General features: G+C 40.0%; 1 protein-coding gene across 1 annotated transcript; it reads right to left on the bottom strand.

Annotated features, from left to right (window-relative positions):
- Positions 1–1,653: 1,653 nt before the first annotated feature.
- rnf150a (ring finger protein 150a) lies at positions 1,654–20,571 on the bottom strand. Its single transcript, XM_084559705.1, has 7 exons — positions 19,524–20,571; positions 9,538–9,788; positions 8,486–8,557; positions 8,274–8,356; positions 7,993–8,089; positions 7,675–7,882; positions 1,654–5,898 (listed from the first exon to the last, which is right to left on the bottom strand). The coding sequence occupies exons 1-7, from the start codon at positions 19,975–19,977 to the stop codon at positions 5,771–5,773; spliced, it is 1,293 nt and encodes a 430-aa protein (XP_084415831.1). The 5' UTR covers positions 19,978–20,571; the 3' UTR covers positions 1,654–5,770.
- Positions 20,572–21,397: the final 826 nt, after the last annotated feature.

Genomic DNA, 21,397 nt, shown 5'->3' with positions numbered 1-21,397 from the left:
TAATAGAAATAAAAAAATGTTAATCACAAAAAAAGTGTAACCAAGTATAAAAAGTAATGAATAGTACATTATATTATATTACTGAGATAATCTGTTATATTTGTCTGATGTTTTACTGCTTTTTGTCATCTTTGGGTCTCTGTAATTTGTTGGCCAAGCACCCATGTAATTTCTGGCAAGAGAGACGTGTTAAATATTTTCAAGACTTTCAGTGTCAGAGTAGACAAAATGTTCATTATGCTCCAAATCAAGCCTGACTGTTAAACTCATCCAAATTACTACCATGATCCACCGCCTCCTTCTTCCTCAACACTACAGGTCAGTGTGAAGGTTTCATACTGCCACCCGCTGGACTCCTCAGGAGTGTGTAACAACATGTCTTTATGTTGTGCTTAGTCACTGTTATGTAGTGCAAGTTTTCCCGAAGACATCCAAATAAAACCTGCCCCCTGTTTCGTCCCACACTTTCAGCAATCCTGTAACACACCACTCGTTTCCATTTCCTACGTCCTTGGCATTTCAGAAATCTTTTTTTCTGCTAAACATTTCATTCTTGCAGTTTCTTTACCCCATTTTTTTCATATTATACTCTATATTATTACACATATTGGTTGATTGGTTGCCAGCGGATTGTTTTAGTTTTCAGCCTGTCCAAAACTGTAAAGACTTTTGTGTAAAAATAAATACAGTTTAGTTCACTTAATTCTTGCTGGTATAACTTATGATTAAAACAAATACAATAATTACAAAAGTGTCATTTTTGAAACTGACTTTTAAGTCCTATGACGTTTCTGATCCTCTATAATATTCTCTCAACAAACATCTTAATTATAATTATTCTAATTATTATTCTAATTATGAGGCAGTGACCATTTCTTATATGTGCACTAGTATCCAGGTATGTTTAAATACCTTATCCTGGCTTTAAAACCATGTCCTCTGCGTGTAATCAACAATGTGGCTGAAATGGTGGGAAGTCCAGATGAGTAACCTGGATACTATGTATAATTTTCAGTGTTGTGATCTTCCATGTAAAAAGTCATATCCTCAATATTATCAAAACCAGAGTAAAACTCCAAACTGGCATGCTAATGAGCATCAAAACCACTCACTTTGAAACGGTTTACCACGAACACAACCCTGCATTTTGTGCAGTTTCCTTGCAGCCAGGAAATATCCCAAATTCTTTCCATTCAAGGAGCCCTTAAATGTCCACAGGAACCATTAATATCAGGAGCTGACGGCATGGATTTTACTTGCTGGGACTGCAGATATATGCGATGTTTACTTGCTAACAGCAGTGACAGAAGTGCGTATTAAAAGGAGAAATGGTCCACATGGTCCAGATTTATGTGACGCTTTACTGGCTTAGAGAGGGAGGAGTTCAGGCTGCTCCCCACCTGGGAAATCTCAAAGGGACATGAAACCACTTTCTGACATTTTGCCAAAGACGACTCTTGGAGGAGGACTGAAGGCTGCATGCATGCAAAATGTTGCCAGAGCTCACTACAGCTTTTTACACACTATACAGGACGACTATATTTGGATTCTCCTGACTTAATTTTTTTTTTTGATGAATGCTCAGTTTATATTCATCCCATGTAAAACAAACAGGTTTGTAAAAGTTGGAAACACCTGATTCAAATTTATTGAAACACACAACCAAAGACATTCCTACACATGCATCGTGTAAAGTACAAGAAAAGGACACAGACGCTGCTATTCATACTTACACCACTTTTATATTACAAAATAGCACTGCTGTTATTTCTGTCGGGTATATATGATTTACGATATAGTGATACCCTCCACCCCACATACACACACAGATACAAGATCACAACATAATGCAGTAAGCAACAGCTGACTCATGCGCCGTGTTCAACACTGTAGCCCTCTTCCTTACATAAAAAAAAAAAGACTCATTCAGGTCAGGCTTTCCCAGTCGCTGGAGGGTTAAAGTGCATTACAGAAAGCAGAAAAAACATGAGGAGATATAACAAAAGGAAACAGAGGATACCGTCATTAACTATAATACGATTAGATAAGGCTTTATTTCACAGGTCCATGATTTCAGAAAAGAAATCTCTACAATTACTACTATTTCCTTGAAGGAAGAACATAATTGGAACTAATTATTGCCCCATTTGTCTATTTAATCCATGTATATAACTGCAGTTTATGTGATTTTAGTTTAACCTGCAGAAAAATGTAAAATTTCTCTACATGCATGGATGTAACCAAGTGCTCCTTGTAGTTTTTCTTACTAGGATGGATTGTCACTAATTATCACACCATTATCTGTACAAAGTTCTGCAACGTATGTAAGTAGTCTTATTTCAGTTTTACAACGTATTTCACTTTTATTCTATTTGGGTGCTATTCTAAACAGATGAAATTTTGTCTTTTTAAGCTAACCGCCTCATTTCTGTCGATCCGTGAGCACCGTGCAACCTAACGACCATTAACATAAATGAACAAAACTAGACTGACAAATAAGAAAAGTGTGTTTTCTCCCAACAAATGAAAGTTAACTTGAGTTAACCTTTGACAGAATTCATATGTTCCCATAAATTAGCAGCGTCGTTTCTTTCCGGAAACCTTGATGGAAATGATTCATAAATTACAAAGACATTGAATAGTGTTGCAGTGAAATGTTTTCTTCATAAGTACGCTGAATGTTATTACATGAAGTATTTTTGAATTCTAAAAGTGTTCAAATCCTATTGAAGTCCTAAGAGAGAGCTGTTATAGTAACATTGCAAACGGACAAAACTGAGAGATTATACATATACGATAATCATATAATTTAATTGCTCTGTAAAAAGATGTTCATTCACCTTAAGAGAAACTTGTTTCATTCTGTTGCACAACCAGAATCCAGCTATCCGACCAAACAAATGGTCAGATAGACAAATATTTGTTTTGCCTGTGTGCAAATGTGAGACAGAGACATAATGGCAAACTGTGTGACGGAGTGGACAAACAAGAAAGATAAGGAGAGCCACAGATACTGATGTATAATCCCACGTATCGGGCAGTCTTAACGTCTACGTGACCTGATGTAACGTACAGACGCTTAAAGGTCCAGATTAAGCCGAGCATTAAGCATCTGTATGTATACTGAGCTGGCAAGAACCACATTATTTCGCCGCCTTCACGTCCACAACACAAAAGATGCACAGTTCAAGATAGTTTTTTTTTTAAATCGTATCTCGTCAACAAAATGTCAAAAAGTTTATGGAATTAGTGTTTTCTCCCATTACGCTACCACACATGTCCGTTAAGCTGAAATGATATGCTACATGTCGAAGAATATGTAGTAATAGCAGGAAATAAAGTGAGGTAATGTAAAAACTGTCAAGCTTTTTCCCACCTATAGGCAGTACACCACGGTGAAAAACTGCCCTTTGTACTTTGTGGGGTACTAATGTTAAGAGTTGGGAAGTCTGTGAACGTGTGTGTTATATAATAGTGTCCCAGGTGGCTGCAGGACTGAATGGAAACAATGACTGGAGGAGAAAACCACCAGTTAAATTCCACTGGCTCCATCGACTGAGTCAGTGGGTCTGTGCTTCTTCAGTGTGCAAGTCTGCAGGAATGTGAGAGGGAACAGACCCAATCAAGCACTAGATTCTGCTGTTATTCACGAGGCATTTCTGAAGCGGTCAGCGAGTAACCGACAAGTCAATAAACACAAAAAAAGACAAAGCAGTAAAAGAAAATGTAGAACAAAGAACCCTACCGCACACGGAAAAGCGTACATTAACAATCATCATTGTCAGTCTGCGTACTGTATGTCCACTCTAAGTTGGCTTGGTTTTCTTTTAAATGTGAATGATGACGTTAGTGTTGTAAGGGGGCGGGAAGTGTGACAGGAAAACTGGGATGTTAGCTTTCAGGCATCATTCAAGCTGTAATAACAGACCTTTCCCACAGCAGAGTATATCGCACCATGCACAACATTACCTCTGCTAACAGGAGCTGTCATGAACACACCGGAACATAACAGATGTCACTATGTTTAGCTCTGTTTTTGGCGTCTTTCAACTTCTGAGGGGAATTCTGTAGCTTCAGCTAATAAAAGACGTTAGTCACTAAGTGTGCCTGTCTGTTCTCTGGTCTCACAATGCTATGACAGCGGTGAGAACAAAACAACTGCAAAGATGAAGGGCTGACAGCTAAATGATCGGAAACTCAAAAAGTTTGGAATGTCATTAAGCTGTGTTTATGTTTTAGTTGTTAGATGAATTTGCAACCACGAAGCGCTTACTTGAGCGGTTTCTCAGCGTTTGCTTGGTTTAGAGGGTACAAACAGGCAGACACAAACAAACAAAAGATGACAATGTTTAGCAGTATCAAATAGCACGTAGCAGACTCCTCTGACAGCGCAGACAGCTCCTTTAGCCAGCTTAGCGTGGACGTACTCCATGACTATATGCATAACAATCGGCTCTGTTTCACTGCAGCATAATTCATGCTTAAAGCATCAAGTTCCTCAAAATAGATCCTAGCAATGCATAGTTCCCTCCTGTTTTCACCAGACACAGATACTTCATGTCACTACTTAACCCTGTGTCTTCAGGTGACCTCTTAGCTTTAGTTTAGCGCCATTCCTTCCAGCCAGACAGCCAAGGAAAGCAGCGTGCGCAAAAAAAAATAAAATATGACACGAAGGCTTGGCACAAAGACTCCACACATTTATACCGGCTGACAAGTGTTTGCATACAGATGTGCACACACTGCCAGATTTGGTGGTGACAACTGCTACGGCCGGCTGTATTCTAGTAGCATTGTGAACGAGAACATTTCCCTCCGGACAGACAGTAGGGAGCGATCAATTATTCATGTGCTGTGATGACATGAGTCATAATAATTAGCAGCAGTTTCAGTAGGGCAGTGGGTGACATCACTTCAAACTGACATGCTATGATTGTCAAATGTGAGGACAGAAATATCAACCTTGTCTTATTGTGTCATTTCCTCTCCACAACAGGAATATTCAGCTGGTTAAAAAATAAGGTCCACAAAATAGAAAGGGAAACAGTTACATTTAGAAATTACAGCATAACGTGTGCTTACATACTCCTGCTCCTTGTGACCACATACAACCTGATCTCAAGTTTTTTAAGGACCCAAGTCTTAAATTAAAAGTTGCTGGTGGGAAATCACACCAACCCCTTACATGTGCTATGTTCTGTACATATCCCTCACATCTGTAAAACTTCAAGAATAGCTGGCAGTGATCTCGTACCAAGAAGTCAAACAAGACGCTTTTTTTTATTGTAATTAAAGCTGCAATCTGCTGTAAAGGAGGTCCTGCTCGTCCTGTGTCCATATCATGTCCCGCAGCAGGTATGTGTTTCCAGAGTGAGGACAAAGAAATGTTGACTTCTCCGTTACTGTTAAGGGCTCCGACATCTCCACAGTTACTGTGTGCGTATTTTGGACGATCGGTTTAAAGATGTGAAAAGATTACGTGGACGAAAACTGGGCCACCACCATGTGAGACCTGTGACTGGCTGGTCCGGTTGCCATGACGGCTAGAAAATGAGCAGGCAACATGTCCACAAATGTAGGACGGATCAGTTTTTCACTCAGTGAAGACATAAGTGGGTGTTTTGTGCATCTGTTGGATTGCATTGCTCACTGCACGTCCTGTAAATTAGCCAAAGACGGGGACTCTGGCGGTCGCCTGATGACGCCTGATGTCACGTTCTGGTCCTCAACTTCCGGCACATTCATACTTTTTTTTTTTTCTTTCTAAGCTCTAATATTCTGTGGATTTGGCCTCGTCACATTCTTGGTCATCGGACAGTGGTATTTCGGACATACCGACCTCCGTGCCCAGGATGATGGATGTGTCTGAATCACTGCTGAGAGGAGGCTGGTGCTCACCTGAGGGAACAGAGTGGGAGGTAATTCATTATTTGGTAGGTCACTGTGGATTCAGTGATACTGCTACCTCTGGACAGAGCCAATAATACATAACCAAGTAAATATTTGTATTTCTTTGGGCCAATGTCACTGTCACTTAACTAACTCATTGGCCTCAGAAACAAGTCGAGTGCAGCAACACCTCCCTTCATATTTCCACAGTGTTCTCCCATTGTCATTAATTATGTTGTTTTAAAATAAACAATATACAGTTCAGTGACAGGTCTTCTTTCACCAAATGAGTGGTACTCTAATGTCCAATTAATGGCCGCCGATGTCCCTAATAAAACCTAAGACCCCCTGTCAGTCACTCATATTAAGATAACAACTACAACACGCAACAGACAGCGACAAGAAAGTCCTAAATTCCAGGAAGTAAGGTCTTTGTCACTCTTGGTAAATGGCTGAATCTGCAGAGAATGATAAGCACTGGAGCAATTACCCGAGCACTCATTAATCAGGCTAAAGATGAAACGGCAAGCGGCACTTCATCACTGCCAAGCCACAGCAGCAGATCTCCTTGTTCATCTCGTGTTACTGCCTGTTGTTGGCAATGTCTCCGTTTGCTCATTGGTGCTGTGACATGTGACATATCACCTCTAATTTACATTCTAATTAGTCTCTACTGGCTCGTAGCGAGCTGATCTACTGCTTGTGAAGGAGACAAAAGTAAATGTGAGTCTTTGCTCTACCAGCGTGTGCTGAGTATTTAACCGTTATTTTTTCCTTTGCAGTGGTTTCAACACATCAGGGAATGTTTCCATTTCCTTGGATCTAGCAGTATGCAAACTGAGATCTTAATGATTACAGCTTTTTTTATTATTTTATCTATCCCATTTATGTCAGTGACAGTAGGTAGAATAGAAGAATTAGCTCTCCGTATAATGCAACAGTTAGTCTTTTATAAACTGCATTCATTAAACTGATCATAAAGTGTAGTTTATTCTGTAAAAGTTGCTACAAACCTGCCCATTACAGCTTCAGTGGTGACTGCTAGAGGTTGTGTCTCCATTTAACAAACACTGACTTTATGTTTGGACTCAAAATGACTGAAAGAGCACATGTAAGGACATGTGCATGAACGCACGCATGTTAACCCACATACTTGTTTATAGGTTGCAGATGTTAAACAGCTGTTAAAGCTACAACCCTGAGATGACTGCATAAGCTGCTGCAATGTAAAGAACTGGGTATCAGAGTGTATGTGGGTTAGCTTGTGACTTTCTTGAGTTTCGCCCCCTCTTGCATTATGCAGGAAGATCTGAATTAGCAAAAACTGACCAGGTGGCTGCTGACCTGATTCAGGCCTCAGAATAAAACACTCAAGCCTGGGCAAAAAGTAACAGAATGTCCTAAATAACCACTGAACATTTAAAAAAAAAAAATATTATGAATATTGAATAAGAGTTAATTGAACATAAAACTTTCTAACTCGACGGCCTGTGGTGGAGGAAATACTCATATTACAATGGGGAAATACTGCATTGAAAAGGTAAATCTAGGGAGTAATGGCTCAAATCTTTGCCTTTTTGAAAGACAAACAATTGCATTTACTCCATGTCTCCATACTTTACTCTTTGAGTCTTAAAAAAATATTCCAACAAAAACTATTAAATAAAATCTCTCTTTGGTGGAAGTGCTAACCAACACCTGAGCTGAAGAACAGAACCTACACAAAGCACTTTTCATCACGGTCATAGTCATTTTGTTATTTGCATATTAAACGTGAGTACATACTGCTGGCAATGATGTGGCTCTCCCCTACATGAGGCGCCGTCTCTGCGTCTGGATGGAGCTGCAGGTCTATCGTTCTTCCTGCTGGATCCAGCACCACCGTGCTCTCGTTGACTGTGATTTCACTCGCTCCACTGATGGGGTTGGTGGGTGGACCCCCGACAGTCGTCTCGTAGTCCGGAGGGACATCATCTGAGCAATCTGCGTTGAGCTGTGACAAACCGAAGCCGTGTTTGGAGATGCAGAGACTTAGTATGTGAAGTAGCAGCGGTTGTAACTGTTAAATTGAAATTTCAAAAGACAAAATCAAAGGGAACTTACAGGGATTCCTAGAGCTTTGAGGATGTTCATTTTGCACATGGGACACGTTCGGTGGTCTAGTAGCCACGGGTCAACACAGTGCTTATGGAAGATGTGTCTGACCAAAAAAAGACAGAAACACACACGTTTTCATTTCATTTTCAGAACATGCAGCTGCTAAAATGTGGCAAGCAGCGAAATGTGTAGATACAGTGGGCTATGATACAAGTGCAACAACAAATGGAAGCACCCAGTGTTTAAGTTACAGTATGTACAGGAAAGTGCAAACACACACACTTTACCTGCATGGTAATATCCTCACAACATCATTGGGCTTATAACCTTCAATGCAAACTGCACAGTTGTCAAACTCTGACTCAGTTTCCTTAAAAACAAACAGAAAAATAACAAATTTGGAGGAATTTCTCAATGCACACATATCTTTAAACTCACTATGCTGCATCAGTAAACATGCTTTTAATGTAATAACTTGCAGCGTGCGGAGCTGTGTTACCTTGTCTCCTTTCTTAATGGTGCGTACTTGGAGCTTACTGATGGCCTTTTTGGCAGCATCTCCCAAACGCCTCTGCAGACATAAGCAAATACATATATATATCTCATTTTATTACTCTCGTGGTCGGGATCTGGATGGTTTGGTGATATACGGTAGCCTTAGTAAATGGTCATCTTGAAAATCACGTCATGTGTTGTTTCACTGTCAGAAGTGGCAATTCGTCCTTCGCATTTGTTTCATCAATAAAGAACTGGACGCAGAGAGAGTATAGGTCAAGTAAATTAAGCAACACCACTGAATCGAAATAAAACAAGTTCAATCAAGTTGTTACTTTTAATCCTAAGTGAATTTAAAAGGGAGGATTGAGCTATCCAGCTTAAGCTCTTGGTGGTTTTGTAAGTGTTGCCAGGCAACAGTGGGAAAAAGTACTTAAAATGTTTTCAATCAGGTAACAATTTCTTTACTAATGATTTCCTAACAAAAGAGAACGCAATTTAAAAAGCCCTTTCAAGACTGATTGATAAAATCATTCAGCCTATTTCACCTAATATTTTCCAGTTTCTGCTTCTTCTTCTTCTTCAAAAAATATTTTCATCAAACACACCATTATTTAACTGTGAAAAGGCTGTTCTTCCTTACTAACCTGCCTGGAAAATAAATTGAAAGCAGATTTGTTCAATGTGACTGAATTCTTTGTGCAACGTCAATCAGGATAATTGAAAGTGAAAATGTAAACAGGAGTTGTCACAGCTACAGCTCTTATCATAACAGGCGCGGCGACGTATTGTCAATACAGATGTCACAAGAGCGTCAGCGAGGCCCGTTCATAATAAAGAGACGGCAAAAACAAGTATTTGCTCTGTGGGCTCGAAAGCGGCGTTGGTTGATGGTTCACTGGTTCACTGGTCTCTGTTCGGCCAGCTGTCGGGCTAATTCTGGGCTTCCCTTACAGCCTTAAAGGGCTGACAGCAGACGGAAAAACAGAGAGAACAGGAGCGCTGCAGCAGAAACACATGATCTCTAAATGTTGGACAGAGTGCGCATGGTCATACCTGGTTGCGATCTCGTGCGTTGGCGTAGCGGAACCTCTGGATGTAGTAGAAGACGAGCCAAGCGAGGGAGATGATCATGAGGACGATGAAGGAGATGGAGACAAATACCACAGACGTCCTGCTCACGTACTTCTGCAGGTTGCGCGTTCCTATGGTGATGTACAACATGACCGCAATTTTCTGCTCCAGCAAGGCCACAATCTCGCGACCTTTAGGCTCTGGGATCATGACGGCCACGACATCGCCTGTATCTGCACAACAGAGAATGCGGGAAGGACCAGTTTAGATGAATCAGTGCTGTAGGCATCAGAGACAACACCAGGGTCACATACAAATCTTCATCTACCATACTTGACTGGACTTGAGTTGCCTAATAAACTCTTTTGATAAGCATTATTTTATTCCTAAATATTTTATAAATTAAATATTTGCTTTAAAAAATTGGATTTATTGGATTTTTTTCTTTGTCTTGCAAGATATTGTGGAAAAAATTATGTCTTTGGGGTTTGGACTCATTTTCTGACCTTTTTTTTAATGGAAGAAAAACATTCAATGTATTATTTTTAACAGATTAACTGATAATGAAACTAATGGGTTCTTGCAGCCTATAAACTAACAATAAACTATTGCTGTTTATTATAAATAAAATACCTTTTCAAATTGTCAGACTGGCTCCAGTTTATTAGGCTACTTTTAGGAATCGATCATTTTACAGAATAAGTAGCCACGTCTCCAAAGCTGAAGAATTTAAATTCGACTTCAAAGACATTGTGTTTTGAAACAGAGCTCTGCTGGTTCAGACTGGGGTGTATACTGTGGTAATGAGCACTCTTGGGTCAGCTGCTGGGAGCTTAGACAAGACAGATGAAGTAAAGCCTCGCTCTCAGCGTTAGAGGCTTCCTACCAGGAACCATCTGTTGATTTTGTTGCAAAACAACAACGGGGTTTTGTGTTGTGGCTACAGTTAAGTCTCCTGACGGCTCTTGTGCCTCTAAAGCTAACGGGCGTATGGCACTGACAGCCTTAACTTCTGAAGAAGTTAAACGTATCTTCACACTGAAACCTACGCGCTGTGATACACTGCTCACCGACGTCAGATGGTACACCAATCACTATCTCAAGAAAACAGACAAGCTTTAATCCAATAATTACATTAATTATGTTTTGATACTTGTCTTCCTGTATTAACTTCGCGTATATATTTTATTGTTGAGTTATTCTAAAGGGTCATTTACATTGTTTTCAGGATTAAATCTTAAATCTAATTTTGTGTATTTTGCCCTGGATACTCTTAACAGGAGGTCCTTAATCTCAATGTTCTGGCTTGTTACTATTGATCATCAGTATGTAGTTTAACCAATAAATAACCATACCCCCCTTTCCAACCAACGTTAAACACATGGTTTCTGCTTAAGGTTTCTTCCTGTTAAAGGGAGTTTATCCATGCCACTGTTGCCTTGGTGTTCCTCCTGGGGTTTTAGTCTCTGGGTTCTGTAAAGTGTCTTGAGACGTTCTGGATTGTACTTGGTGCTAAATAAATAAAACTGAATTGAACTGAAATGAATTTGATATAATTTGACTGTTAGTTAATGAATTTTGAATTTTAAAGACAGAAGTACTTAATACCAGACTCTGATCAAGTCACCACAGATATTCAAATGAAGTTACACATTGGTGATTGAGCCACCTTCATATCTGGACGTGAAGGCAGAAGGCTAAATCATCATCAAACTGAAATTTTCTTTCAGTTGCAGGACCCACAAGAAATGCAACGTGTTTTGTCAGAGAGCTTAACACGTCCTACTAATGAATACAAAACAAAGGTCATTTTGGGCAATTTGTGACACTCCAAGAGGAAATGGAAAAAGTAGTAGCAGCAACAGTGGCCATTTAGATGAAGAGCTGCAGCCGCACACCTTCAGACTCTCAGCAAGGTAACAAACTAATTTCATTCTGCCTTGCTGTTTGGATAGTCAGATAAATTGTTAAATGTTAAAACTACAAAAGTTTGCTTTGTTGCCCCGAAATGCCTTACAGTGTTAAAATGAATTTGCTGCAAAAAAACAAAAAACAAAAAAAAAACAGTAACTCCAGGCGTCGACAAATCAACCAGGTTTCATTGACTTTAAATTATCAAGTAGAACAGTGATTGGTACTGGTCTTAAAACTGCAGCATTAGTCTGACTCTACTCTGTAAAATTTTGCATTTGTTGAACGAGTGACGCGTGGGACAAAATGTCTACATGACTGAACAGCTTCTAGACACGAGAGGGAATAACAACGCCGTGTTTTATAAGCCTTCAAACAGTAGGTTGATGATTCCAGGAATCGCTTCAACAGTCTGAGCACTGTTACATCATATTCCCTCTGTTGCATGTTTATGCCGGGCTGCGTGGAGTCAGGGAGGCTCCCTGCAGTGGTTCATTCCTTCTATCAGTTGCTATAAACAGTGACTTTATTCAACCTGCCGTGCCATCATAAATACAGCCTCTGACACACAGAGAGCTGCTCAGAGCTACTGGAACATTATGGACGGACGTGATTCTGTCACACAACCACGAGTGTTTTATGTTTTCCTGAGGAGTTAAAGACTTTGAATCAGACTGATATGAGTGTAATTGTAATATAGTAATGTTGTCATGCTCATAATCCCTTTATGTAACAGCTCTGCTGTAAAATCTGCGCAGCTGTTATATTTTGTTTGACCAAGGATCAGTAAAATTCAGTTTTATTTTTATAAAACATGCACAGATCAGCACAAGCATCTGTGCGTATGTAAACCACAGGAAAATATGACAAAAGACGGATGAACCTCTTTAATAATACAAGAACAAAAGCAGCCTTTAAAATTCTTTCATTACTGACAACAATGCACTGTAGCCAAGAAGAACTGGATTTAATACTCATCCAGTCAGCAGTATCGGCACAAACACAAAGGACAGTCCGTATATTAGGAGGCTGCTCCCTCAAAATGAGCTTATGTATATTGGAGTTTCTAAAGCAAACACCGCCTCAAACAATGACTGAGAAAACAAAAGCTTAAATTTGGACAGCAAACAGACGCTAATGTGCCACTGAACACTGTTCAGACGCAGACCACTTGTTGCCATGGTTTTTACCTGTCTGCGTCACTTGGTTGAAAAACTGCTTTAGAGTCTGCAAAATGAATGAGACTGACAGTCTATGCAATGCAGCTCAGGTCTTCCACCATAACCCAAGTTCATTCTCAAGACTCCCTGAATATAAATAAGTGTAACCTTATACACAAACACCCCTAGCACTGCAGATTTATGGTTTTATTAAGCATGCATCATGAGAGAGAATCACTGTGATGCAACTATTGCCTTTGTAAACACAAGATCAAACCACAGCACCTCGGGAAAAAAACAAAACACACTTTAGAGACAAAACCTTTGAAACTCTGTAGATGTTAAAAACACCCATGCTCGATCTTCATGGCCAATAGAAATAAGGAAAGGCATATTAGGACATGTAAGAGTTCCCTAAGCCTTGACTCTTATCTCCTTCACCGTGACGCAGTCAGAGCAGACAAAAATAGCTGCTTCTAAAACAGGAGGGCAATGTCGGAGACTGAGGCTGAACTAGTGAAAAGATCTGGTCTTTCAGACACACCACACCAAAATGTGGAAGCAGCGACGGATTAATACCGAATGGGGTTAATTCGGTGGTCGCCAGCCTGTTCAGGCTGTGTGTTTGATTTCTTTAGTAGGCTCAAGGTCTGCTGCCCAGTGGATACCACTGATACACAGATTACTGCAAAATTAACTGGTTTGCTATTTATCATCAACAATGAATAAAACCTGGCCGTTAAACAAAATAGATCAACAGTTTGGGTAATATGCTTATTGCTAACTTTCTTTGCAAGAGTTGAAGGTGAGACTGCCACCACCCACATGTCTGCAAGAAAGTATAAAGATGAAATCAGCAGCCAGTTAATTTATGTAAGCATAGTGTCTGAAAACCAAGGGAAACTGTAAACCTAAAAACACGCTAAAGGAAACGAAATTCATCTATATCGGCACCACCAAAGCTTTCCAATCACCATTTTATCTCCTTTCCTTAATCAATATTAACGTTTTACGTTATCAAACATATCAAGACATATATATATATATATAAAATACAAATCTCAAAAACTGTTGTCATATGCGGCAATGCCACAGCTACTGACATGACAACATAGGGTGGCCTGTTGTCCTAGTAGCACAACACATAAACTCCAGAGTGTTTCAGAAGCTAAGCTGGTGGAGTATTGATGATCTGACATAAGAGGCAACTAACATAACCAAAATGATCAACGGCTTAACGGGCAGGTTTCGGACGCTTACAGGCGACGGATGTTTTTCACTTTCTAAGTTACTGCGTGTTCGGAGCATCTTATGTAGGTGTTCAGAGGCCGTTAATCCCACTAAACATGCACACAAGACATGCCTGAAGCTATTGTGAAGCTTAAGATGGCCAGTTAATTCAACCCATCTGTGCACCTACACTCACTTCCCAGTTCATTAGGTACACTAGTGAAAACCAGTGAATCCTAATACAACCGTCCAGCACTAAATCTTAGCTTCATGACTGTTCAGTTTATGATGAAACAGCGTCAGAAAGGTGGTCGTTCAATTTGAAGGATGTAGTTTGCGGTGCTGTTAAACTGAACTGAATTAAACTTTTTCTATTTATTTAGTGTCGCCCACTGACCAAAAAAGGGTTGTCAAAATAGCATAAATATGTGTCGCAACGCAGTGCAGTTCAATAGAACAAGCCACATCCTCTAAAGTGGAAACACAGTTGAATCAACAGCTCTATCAGTTATTTCAAACAGAACTGCAATTTAGGGCAGAGAGACTGAAACTTACAGTTTGAGTTCCAGATGTTCAAACATTACCCAGCCCCGGAGCAAAACTGTTCTCAGCAGTTTTACATATGTCATGCTTCATAAATCCACATTAGGAGGGTATTTTTCCAGAAAAAAACACCTTAAACAAACACAATTTCCCTTAAGCCACCAATGCTTGCGGGCTAAACATTACTGCTCAACAGAGGACGTGAGTCAATAAGTGAGTGGAGAGTTTGCAGCCAACTTACATATGTATGTTATGTCAGCAGGACTGAACACTACTAAAAAGTTGAAAAAATACACTTTAGCAACTCGTGCTCTAATTTTGAAAGTTTCAGTTTCTTGTGATTCTGTCCATACTTTAACAGACCCTAGTGTGTTAACCTGCCACAAGGAAGAGGACAACATATTACCTAAAAGGTGTAGCTATTGTTACAATGCAATACGACTCATCTGAGAGATTAGCATTCAAGTGAGTACGAGCGCAGACAGATAAAAGGCTTCAAAGAAGACCAACATGATAATACAGAATAAACTCTGATAAACCCAAATTATCGATAACAGCTCAGGTTTAGGAAGGAAAAGTTAAATTCAATCCCAGAGTGTCATGAGGGGTTTTCTGGTGCTGGCAACTGAGGATTTTACAGCCCAGCTGTATTAGTTCAGGACAGGGAAGTGATCCATTCTGTCTTTGGCAGCCTCACATTCAATCCATGCATTAAGACCTGTTTCTTTTGTCACCGCATCCCTCTGTTACCCTCCTCTTCTCTATCAGCTCTGTTTTTGCACATCTCCTGGCTACTATCTCTGTTTTGTAATGTGTCTTAGTTTATATTTATGTCATGGCTAGAAGCAGGACAAGCCTTAAAAATAGCCTGGTGCCTTGAATCTTTTGCTGTCAGTACACCAGGGACGAACATTATCGTCATCATAGAGGAGGAAAACAAGATGATTAATGATCAAAAACTGTGGATTCCCTGAACAAACATGTTAGGAGACCTGTTTCTCAGTTAACACCACCTCCAACCAGTTATGTTGCACTTTACACTTCTGTAAAGGGTAAGTTTGTGTGAATATAGAAATTATCATTATATGACAGGTGTGCTTTCAGTGTTAGAGTGTTAGTACATGTTATCTTCACTTGGAGTCCTCCTGTCCTCATTGGTCCTAGTCCAACACAAGCTCATTGGTTTTGCTGATACTGAGCTTATTCTGGGCCCCTCTGTAAAAACCTTCCAGTCTGATGCCACAGAGACCTTTGCCCATCATCTTATCAGTTCATCTTTTAGTCAAATACAATGGTCTAAAAACACTAAATACCTCAAATGTTGTAGGGCTAAACCAATGTCTGTAAAAGGTGGTCTATTCACTATATGCACTATTTGCACAACATACCGTCTCTATTTATTCACATACTTACTACATTTATACTTATTCTCTGTGTGTGTGTGTGTGTGTGTGTGTGTGTGTGTGTGTGTGTGTATATATATATATATATATATATTGCAAACACAACTTTTTGATTTGTATATATTTTTTATAATCTGTTGTTCTGCTGCTGTAACACAGTGAACTCTATCTTCACACATACAGTAGACATGAAGCAACATTAGTATTCAGCTGGAGTCATGTTCTCTACAACCTGACTAATGTAAAAAATAATCCCGTTCCTTTTAGCTCTGTTTTGGTCTCCACCAACCTCTGAGGAATATAGCTGTCTGTTTAGCTGCTAAATGCTCCACTTTGTGTATTAACTTTTAGCTATTGTGTGGGGCATTTAGTGAACTATGACTTTCTACAATTTTTTTTTTGTTTCAATTTACTGCTACCAGCTGAGACGAGAAGGGTGAATGAGAAAAACACTGACTGGAAGCCGTGATGATAGCTGATCACTCAGAACAACATTAACTCTTGATAGTTAAAATACTAAATAGTGCAGCTCACCAGATAATTCTTTCCATTTTTGACATCAAAATATTAAAGTTGAGCAAAGCTTTAGAGGATTTGCATAGACTCTAGGGCTGAAACGATTCGTCGAGTTACTCGATTAACTCGATTACAAAAATTGCTCGAGGCAAAAACTCTGCCTCGAATCCTCGTTAAATTCCTATGACGCGCACTATACGCGCAGGGATCTGATTGTTCCACACGGACCGTTGTTTTGGAAGCACCTATGCGAAGCACACCACTAGCGCGTGATACATTGTGTATACTGCAAAGTAGACCTGGCGTACCACAGCAGTACAAGCTCAATGAGCCAGCATCTAAACAGAAAACTTCCACATGCTGTTTCACCAAGCGTCGCTGAAACATGGTAACGTAACCTAAATGATGTTCGCTGATTTTAATTGCATACTGTATTTGTAGCGATGTGATGATGCGGTTTGACTAGATATGATGTTTAGCTTTGATGTTTTTAAGTAAACTTATTCACGTTCAATTGCAAGACAGTATAGCCCAGGGGCGGAGTGGCAATCGGGACGAGCGGGACCTTTCCCGGTCGGCCGGCCGAAGGATTTAGGCAGCGGATCACAAATTGAGCGGCCGCGAGGCGAACGCGACCGGCCTGAGCTTATCAGAATCATTGACGTTACTAAATTCTCCTCGAATAGCGGCCAAATACTCCCATATATATTATTATTATTATAGTATTATATTTAAGGGGGGGGGGGGGCACGTGCTGTGCTGTTCCTCACGCACAGGACGTGTTCACAAACACACAGGTTGCTAGGTTATCATAGCAAATAGGCTCACCCCAGAAATTATGTATTAAATTGCAATAAATGGGCTTAGTTTTGGAGCCAAATGTTGGAGTTGGAGTTCTCTGTTTTTTTGAGAAATAAAAGGCAAATGCTTGATCATTTTACAGCCACATAATTTTTGTTATGCATTATTTGTTTTGGTTGTTTAAAAACGTAAAAAAAAAATATCCGATTAATCGATTAATCGATCGATAAAGTGCTAGATTAATCGATTACAAAAAGAATCGATAGCTGCAGCCCTAATAGACTCTAAATCATCTGCTTATCTTGTACTCGGGATGAACAAATGCAAGTGTGACTTCCAGTAATTTCACCATAATATCATTAGTTGTTTGACACATATTATTTGAACATCCGCCTCTGCACTGATCTTTTTGTCAGCCTTCATGCATTGCACTGTTGTCTGGCACAGGAGTGCTGGTCCGGTCAGCCGTGACGTTATGAAAACTAGCAACGAGCTGAGAGCACAAATGCGATGGAAATTCAATTCAAATGGAAAATAAGGATCATCTCAGGTGTAAACGTTAGTGTTTGCTCTTTTCGTAGTAAATGTAAGAAGTGCACATAAAATAGAGAGGGACAACAAGAAGTGCACTCTAAAACTAAAGACTCCTTTTACTGCTTAACAAACCTGGAACTTGTTTATTCCAGCAGGAGCTGCAGCTACTGTGAAGACAGTAAGAAAATAAGGTGCTTTATGTATGTATGATGACCTGGTCTGTGGTGAAGCGACCACATTTTGAAGGAGTACAGATGAAGTTCCAATTACAAAGCCTAGCAGGCATCTGAGGGTGTACAGATGAAGAGGACATAAATGAAAAATAAATATCAAAAATGATTTATTTATTTATTTTTTTAAATCTCTCTAGAGGTTTGTAGAGAGACACAATAGGTGTCTCACATCTTAGAGTGGAGTCATGGATATATACACCAAGCATACATCTACTTCATCAGCTCCTTAAACTCATCTGAAGAGGAGTCTATCCCATGACTCTCTATGACTAACCTGTGGATGTGGACTGCAAGTAAAACAGGCCCTCGTCTGTTTAGTCTACATTCCGCCTTAAATGAGAACATAAAAACATGACCATGGTTTCAAATAGCTGTCACAACAGGTAGCAAGTAAAGTACACAGCTTGGTGCATTTTAAAGAGGGAATTGTTTGTCCAATTATCTGTGAATCAGCCCGCACAGCCTCTGGCAACAAAGCAGAAAATGTGACTCGTCTTAGAGGAACCTGACAGTTTAATCTAGAGCTTGTCTTTTCAGGACATTTCCAACAGATTACGTCAAACGGTGCAACCGTTGCGATGTTCATACAAGAGTTATGAGTAACTAATTTCTGTCCTTGTTTTTTTAATTTATTGATTGTGCTGGCAGTAAATATATGGGTCTGAGATTCTTCTGTGCTTGTCTGCAAACCTTTAAACTGTACTGTGTGTGATTATAATGGCTTCATTCATAAAAGAATATCTACAAAGAAAACACGTGCAGTTATGATGGGGAGATTCTTTGATTCACAGACACTGTGCTTCTCGACAAGCGCCTCCTTTTGTATTATTACAACACCCGGCACCTTAGTTGACACCAAGTACTTATTCTCTGCCATTATTACAATGAGATCACCCTTTCTTCTAAACTCTAAACACTTCAGTGAAGTGTTTATTTGGCAGCGGCGTCTGTACAGTGTCAGAACAACAGTTAAAACTCCCAGTGGATGCTAGGCACATGCTAAGATTGGAGGGAAATTAAAGTAAAGCCATTTATACACAAAGGATTTAAAGACATACCTGGACCATCAAATGTGTAACAAACGCTGGCAATGAATGTGCGGGCTGGTCTGGGAATTAAAATTTTACGGGTCTCACAAAACTCTCACAGGGCTGCTTTTTTTAAAGTATGGAAATATGTCTCAAAGAGAGCAAACATCCTTAAATAACATTGTTACACACATTTGTGCCGGACTTTTAGACACCATACAGACAGTACATAACCTGCAAGGTTGCACAGTCGAGATCTACAACCTATCCTACAGACAGTTAACAAATTCAGAGCAAATTCAGAAAATCTATGAAGAGGAAACGAGCTCATCTGCTTGGGGAGAGAGCACATTGATTGTTTTGTACTGTACACAGGTAATCTATTGATAACATATCCCAGGGATGCAGAAGAGCCCTGAGACCTCAGCAGAGGGGATGAGAACCTCTAATCTTTACCAGAGATGTCAAACACTACATGTAGTAAGTGATTAGTGGCATGTGTGCTTCCAGGCCTCAGGACACCTGTAGTAGGACGCCAGCTCTTTTTGCAGTAGTTAACACAGTCGAGAAAGAAATACCTGTTCTGGAAGATGAGAAGTTCCCACTTACCTGGATGAGGCATTGTTATGGTGTCGTTGGCGCTGCTGGAGCCCATGTTGTATATAACCACTGCAGAGGCATTGTGGTTTGCGGCGTTACGGATTTTCTCTCGGTACGTGCAATTCCCCGCAGCCACCAGCGCCACCCAGGCGGTGTCTTTATGGAGAGGAGGGAACCTGACATTGGGGTCGCACGCCTGTCTGTCCTGCAGGAGGACCGGGGCCAGGACCAGACCTCTGGCTTCTCTCTTGGGCGAGTGCTCGCCGTACCGACCGCACTCTGCCTTCTCTGTCCTGACCTCCGAGGTGACGGGGTCCAGGTAGGTGATGTTGACGAAGGCTGTGTACCACTCCTCCTTCTCTGCAACCGTGAAGTCCAAGCACAGCAAGTGGACGAAGCAAAACGACAGCAGCCACGTCGATAGAGCCAGACTGCGGCAAGCTCGGATGAGGGACGGTGCCATAGCTGCGGCTGCTATGGGATGGATAGGCAGCTCCGGGGGACCTCCTCACTGGAAACCTCGCATCACGTCCGCCTTATTTAAAAACAAAAACAAAAACAAAAAACTGTTTAAATGCGTTAGACTATGAGGGCAGCCAGGGCCAAACCCCAGCCCTCATACACCAAGTGGCTGCAGACTTTGTGCGCTACGTACAAGTGCTCACCACCTGCAGGAGAGGACGCTCTGTTGTTGTTCACCGTCAGCTGTTTTACGTCCTCGCTCACGACTGGCTAGCTGCTCATCAGCACGTGACCTGGGCGTGGACAAGACGCATCTGACGCGCGAGGTCACGGAAAAAACTATAACGGTCATAAATCAGAGTTACAGAGAAGGAAAATGAAATGTCTTCTTCACCTTATTTGAGTGTAATGATAAAAAACATGTGCTTTCTTATCAGTCTCTCCTCAGGAAACTTCTATATCCATGAAGATGAAGTCGACACCTTCATTCACATTCTTTCCTACTGAATTTGATTAGTAGGCTATAATAATTTTCGTCACAAACAAAAAATTAATCTGAACAATAAACATGTACACAAATATGTTAGTGAAGATATTATCTTAATCCACTCATGAAGACCGGCAACTTTATTTATTCTCTGTAATATCATATAATATTAATTTAATTTTCTTTATATCTTCCCTGATTGTTGTCAGATATTTTAATTCTGTTTATGAACTGGTATGACTGAATGTTGTGAAATGTTTCTGTTCCATTGTTCTACTCAATAAAGCATGTATTTAAAAAATAAATAAAATAAAATAAACGGTCATAAATCATAGCATCTGTGATAACATTATTGGACAAATGCGAGAATAGAAAAACATTTTAAATATCAGCCTACAATGGTAATTTTATTTTTTACTGTTTCGCGGATTTAAAAAAAAAATGTTTTTTTTATTTGCTTTTTCTGAAGTACCCTTTTAATGTCTACACAGTATAACCTGGTCACTATAAAATAATATTTAACAGCAAAATCAGGGTCGTCTGTCGCGTAATGATCTGTTCGTTTGTTTGTGTTTTGTCTTTTAATGCATACATAGTGATATGACAGAAACAATAAGCCTAATCGAGACAGCTTCGCCACTATTTGCTTTCAACAACTTTGGACATAATTGGATTTTTTTTATTTTACTTTAAATAAAGGAAGGTAATTACATATCACTACAATTTTATTTACGTTTCACTAAACTCACATTTTCCTCACATAGAATACTTTATTCTATTACTAGCACACTGTGTTTCTTAACAGGTTCTGCCTTGTTATCTTGATACTTTCTTGACAATTTATCATAAACTTTTAGTAATTTCTCACGAATGTATTGCCAAAACTATTGTTGGATTGCAGTCAACTAACATAGCAACCCCCAAAACATGCTCA

This window comes from Chelon labrosus (genome assembly GCF_963514085.1).
Source record: "Chelon labrosus genome assembly, chromosome: 2".
Classification (NCBI taxonomy): domain Eukaryota; kingdom Metazoa; phylum Chordata; class Actinopteri; order Mugiliformes; family Mugilidae; genus Chelon; species Chelon labrosus.
The sequence above is the reverse complement of the archived record's forward strand: the minus strand, read 5'-3'. Positions and strand labels throughout refer to the sequence as shown.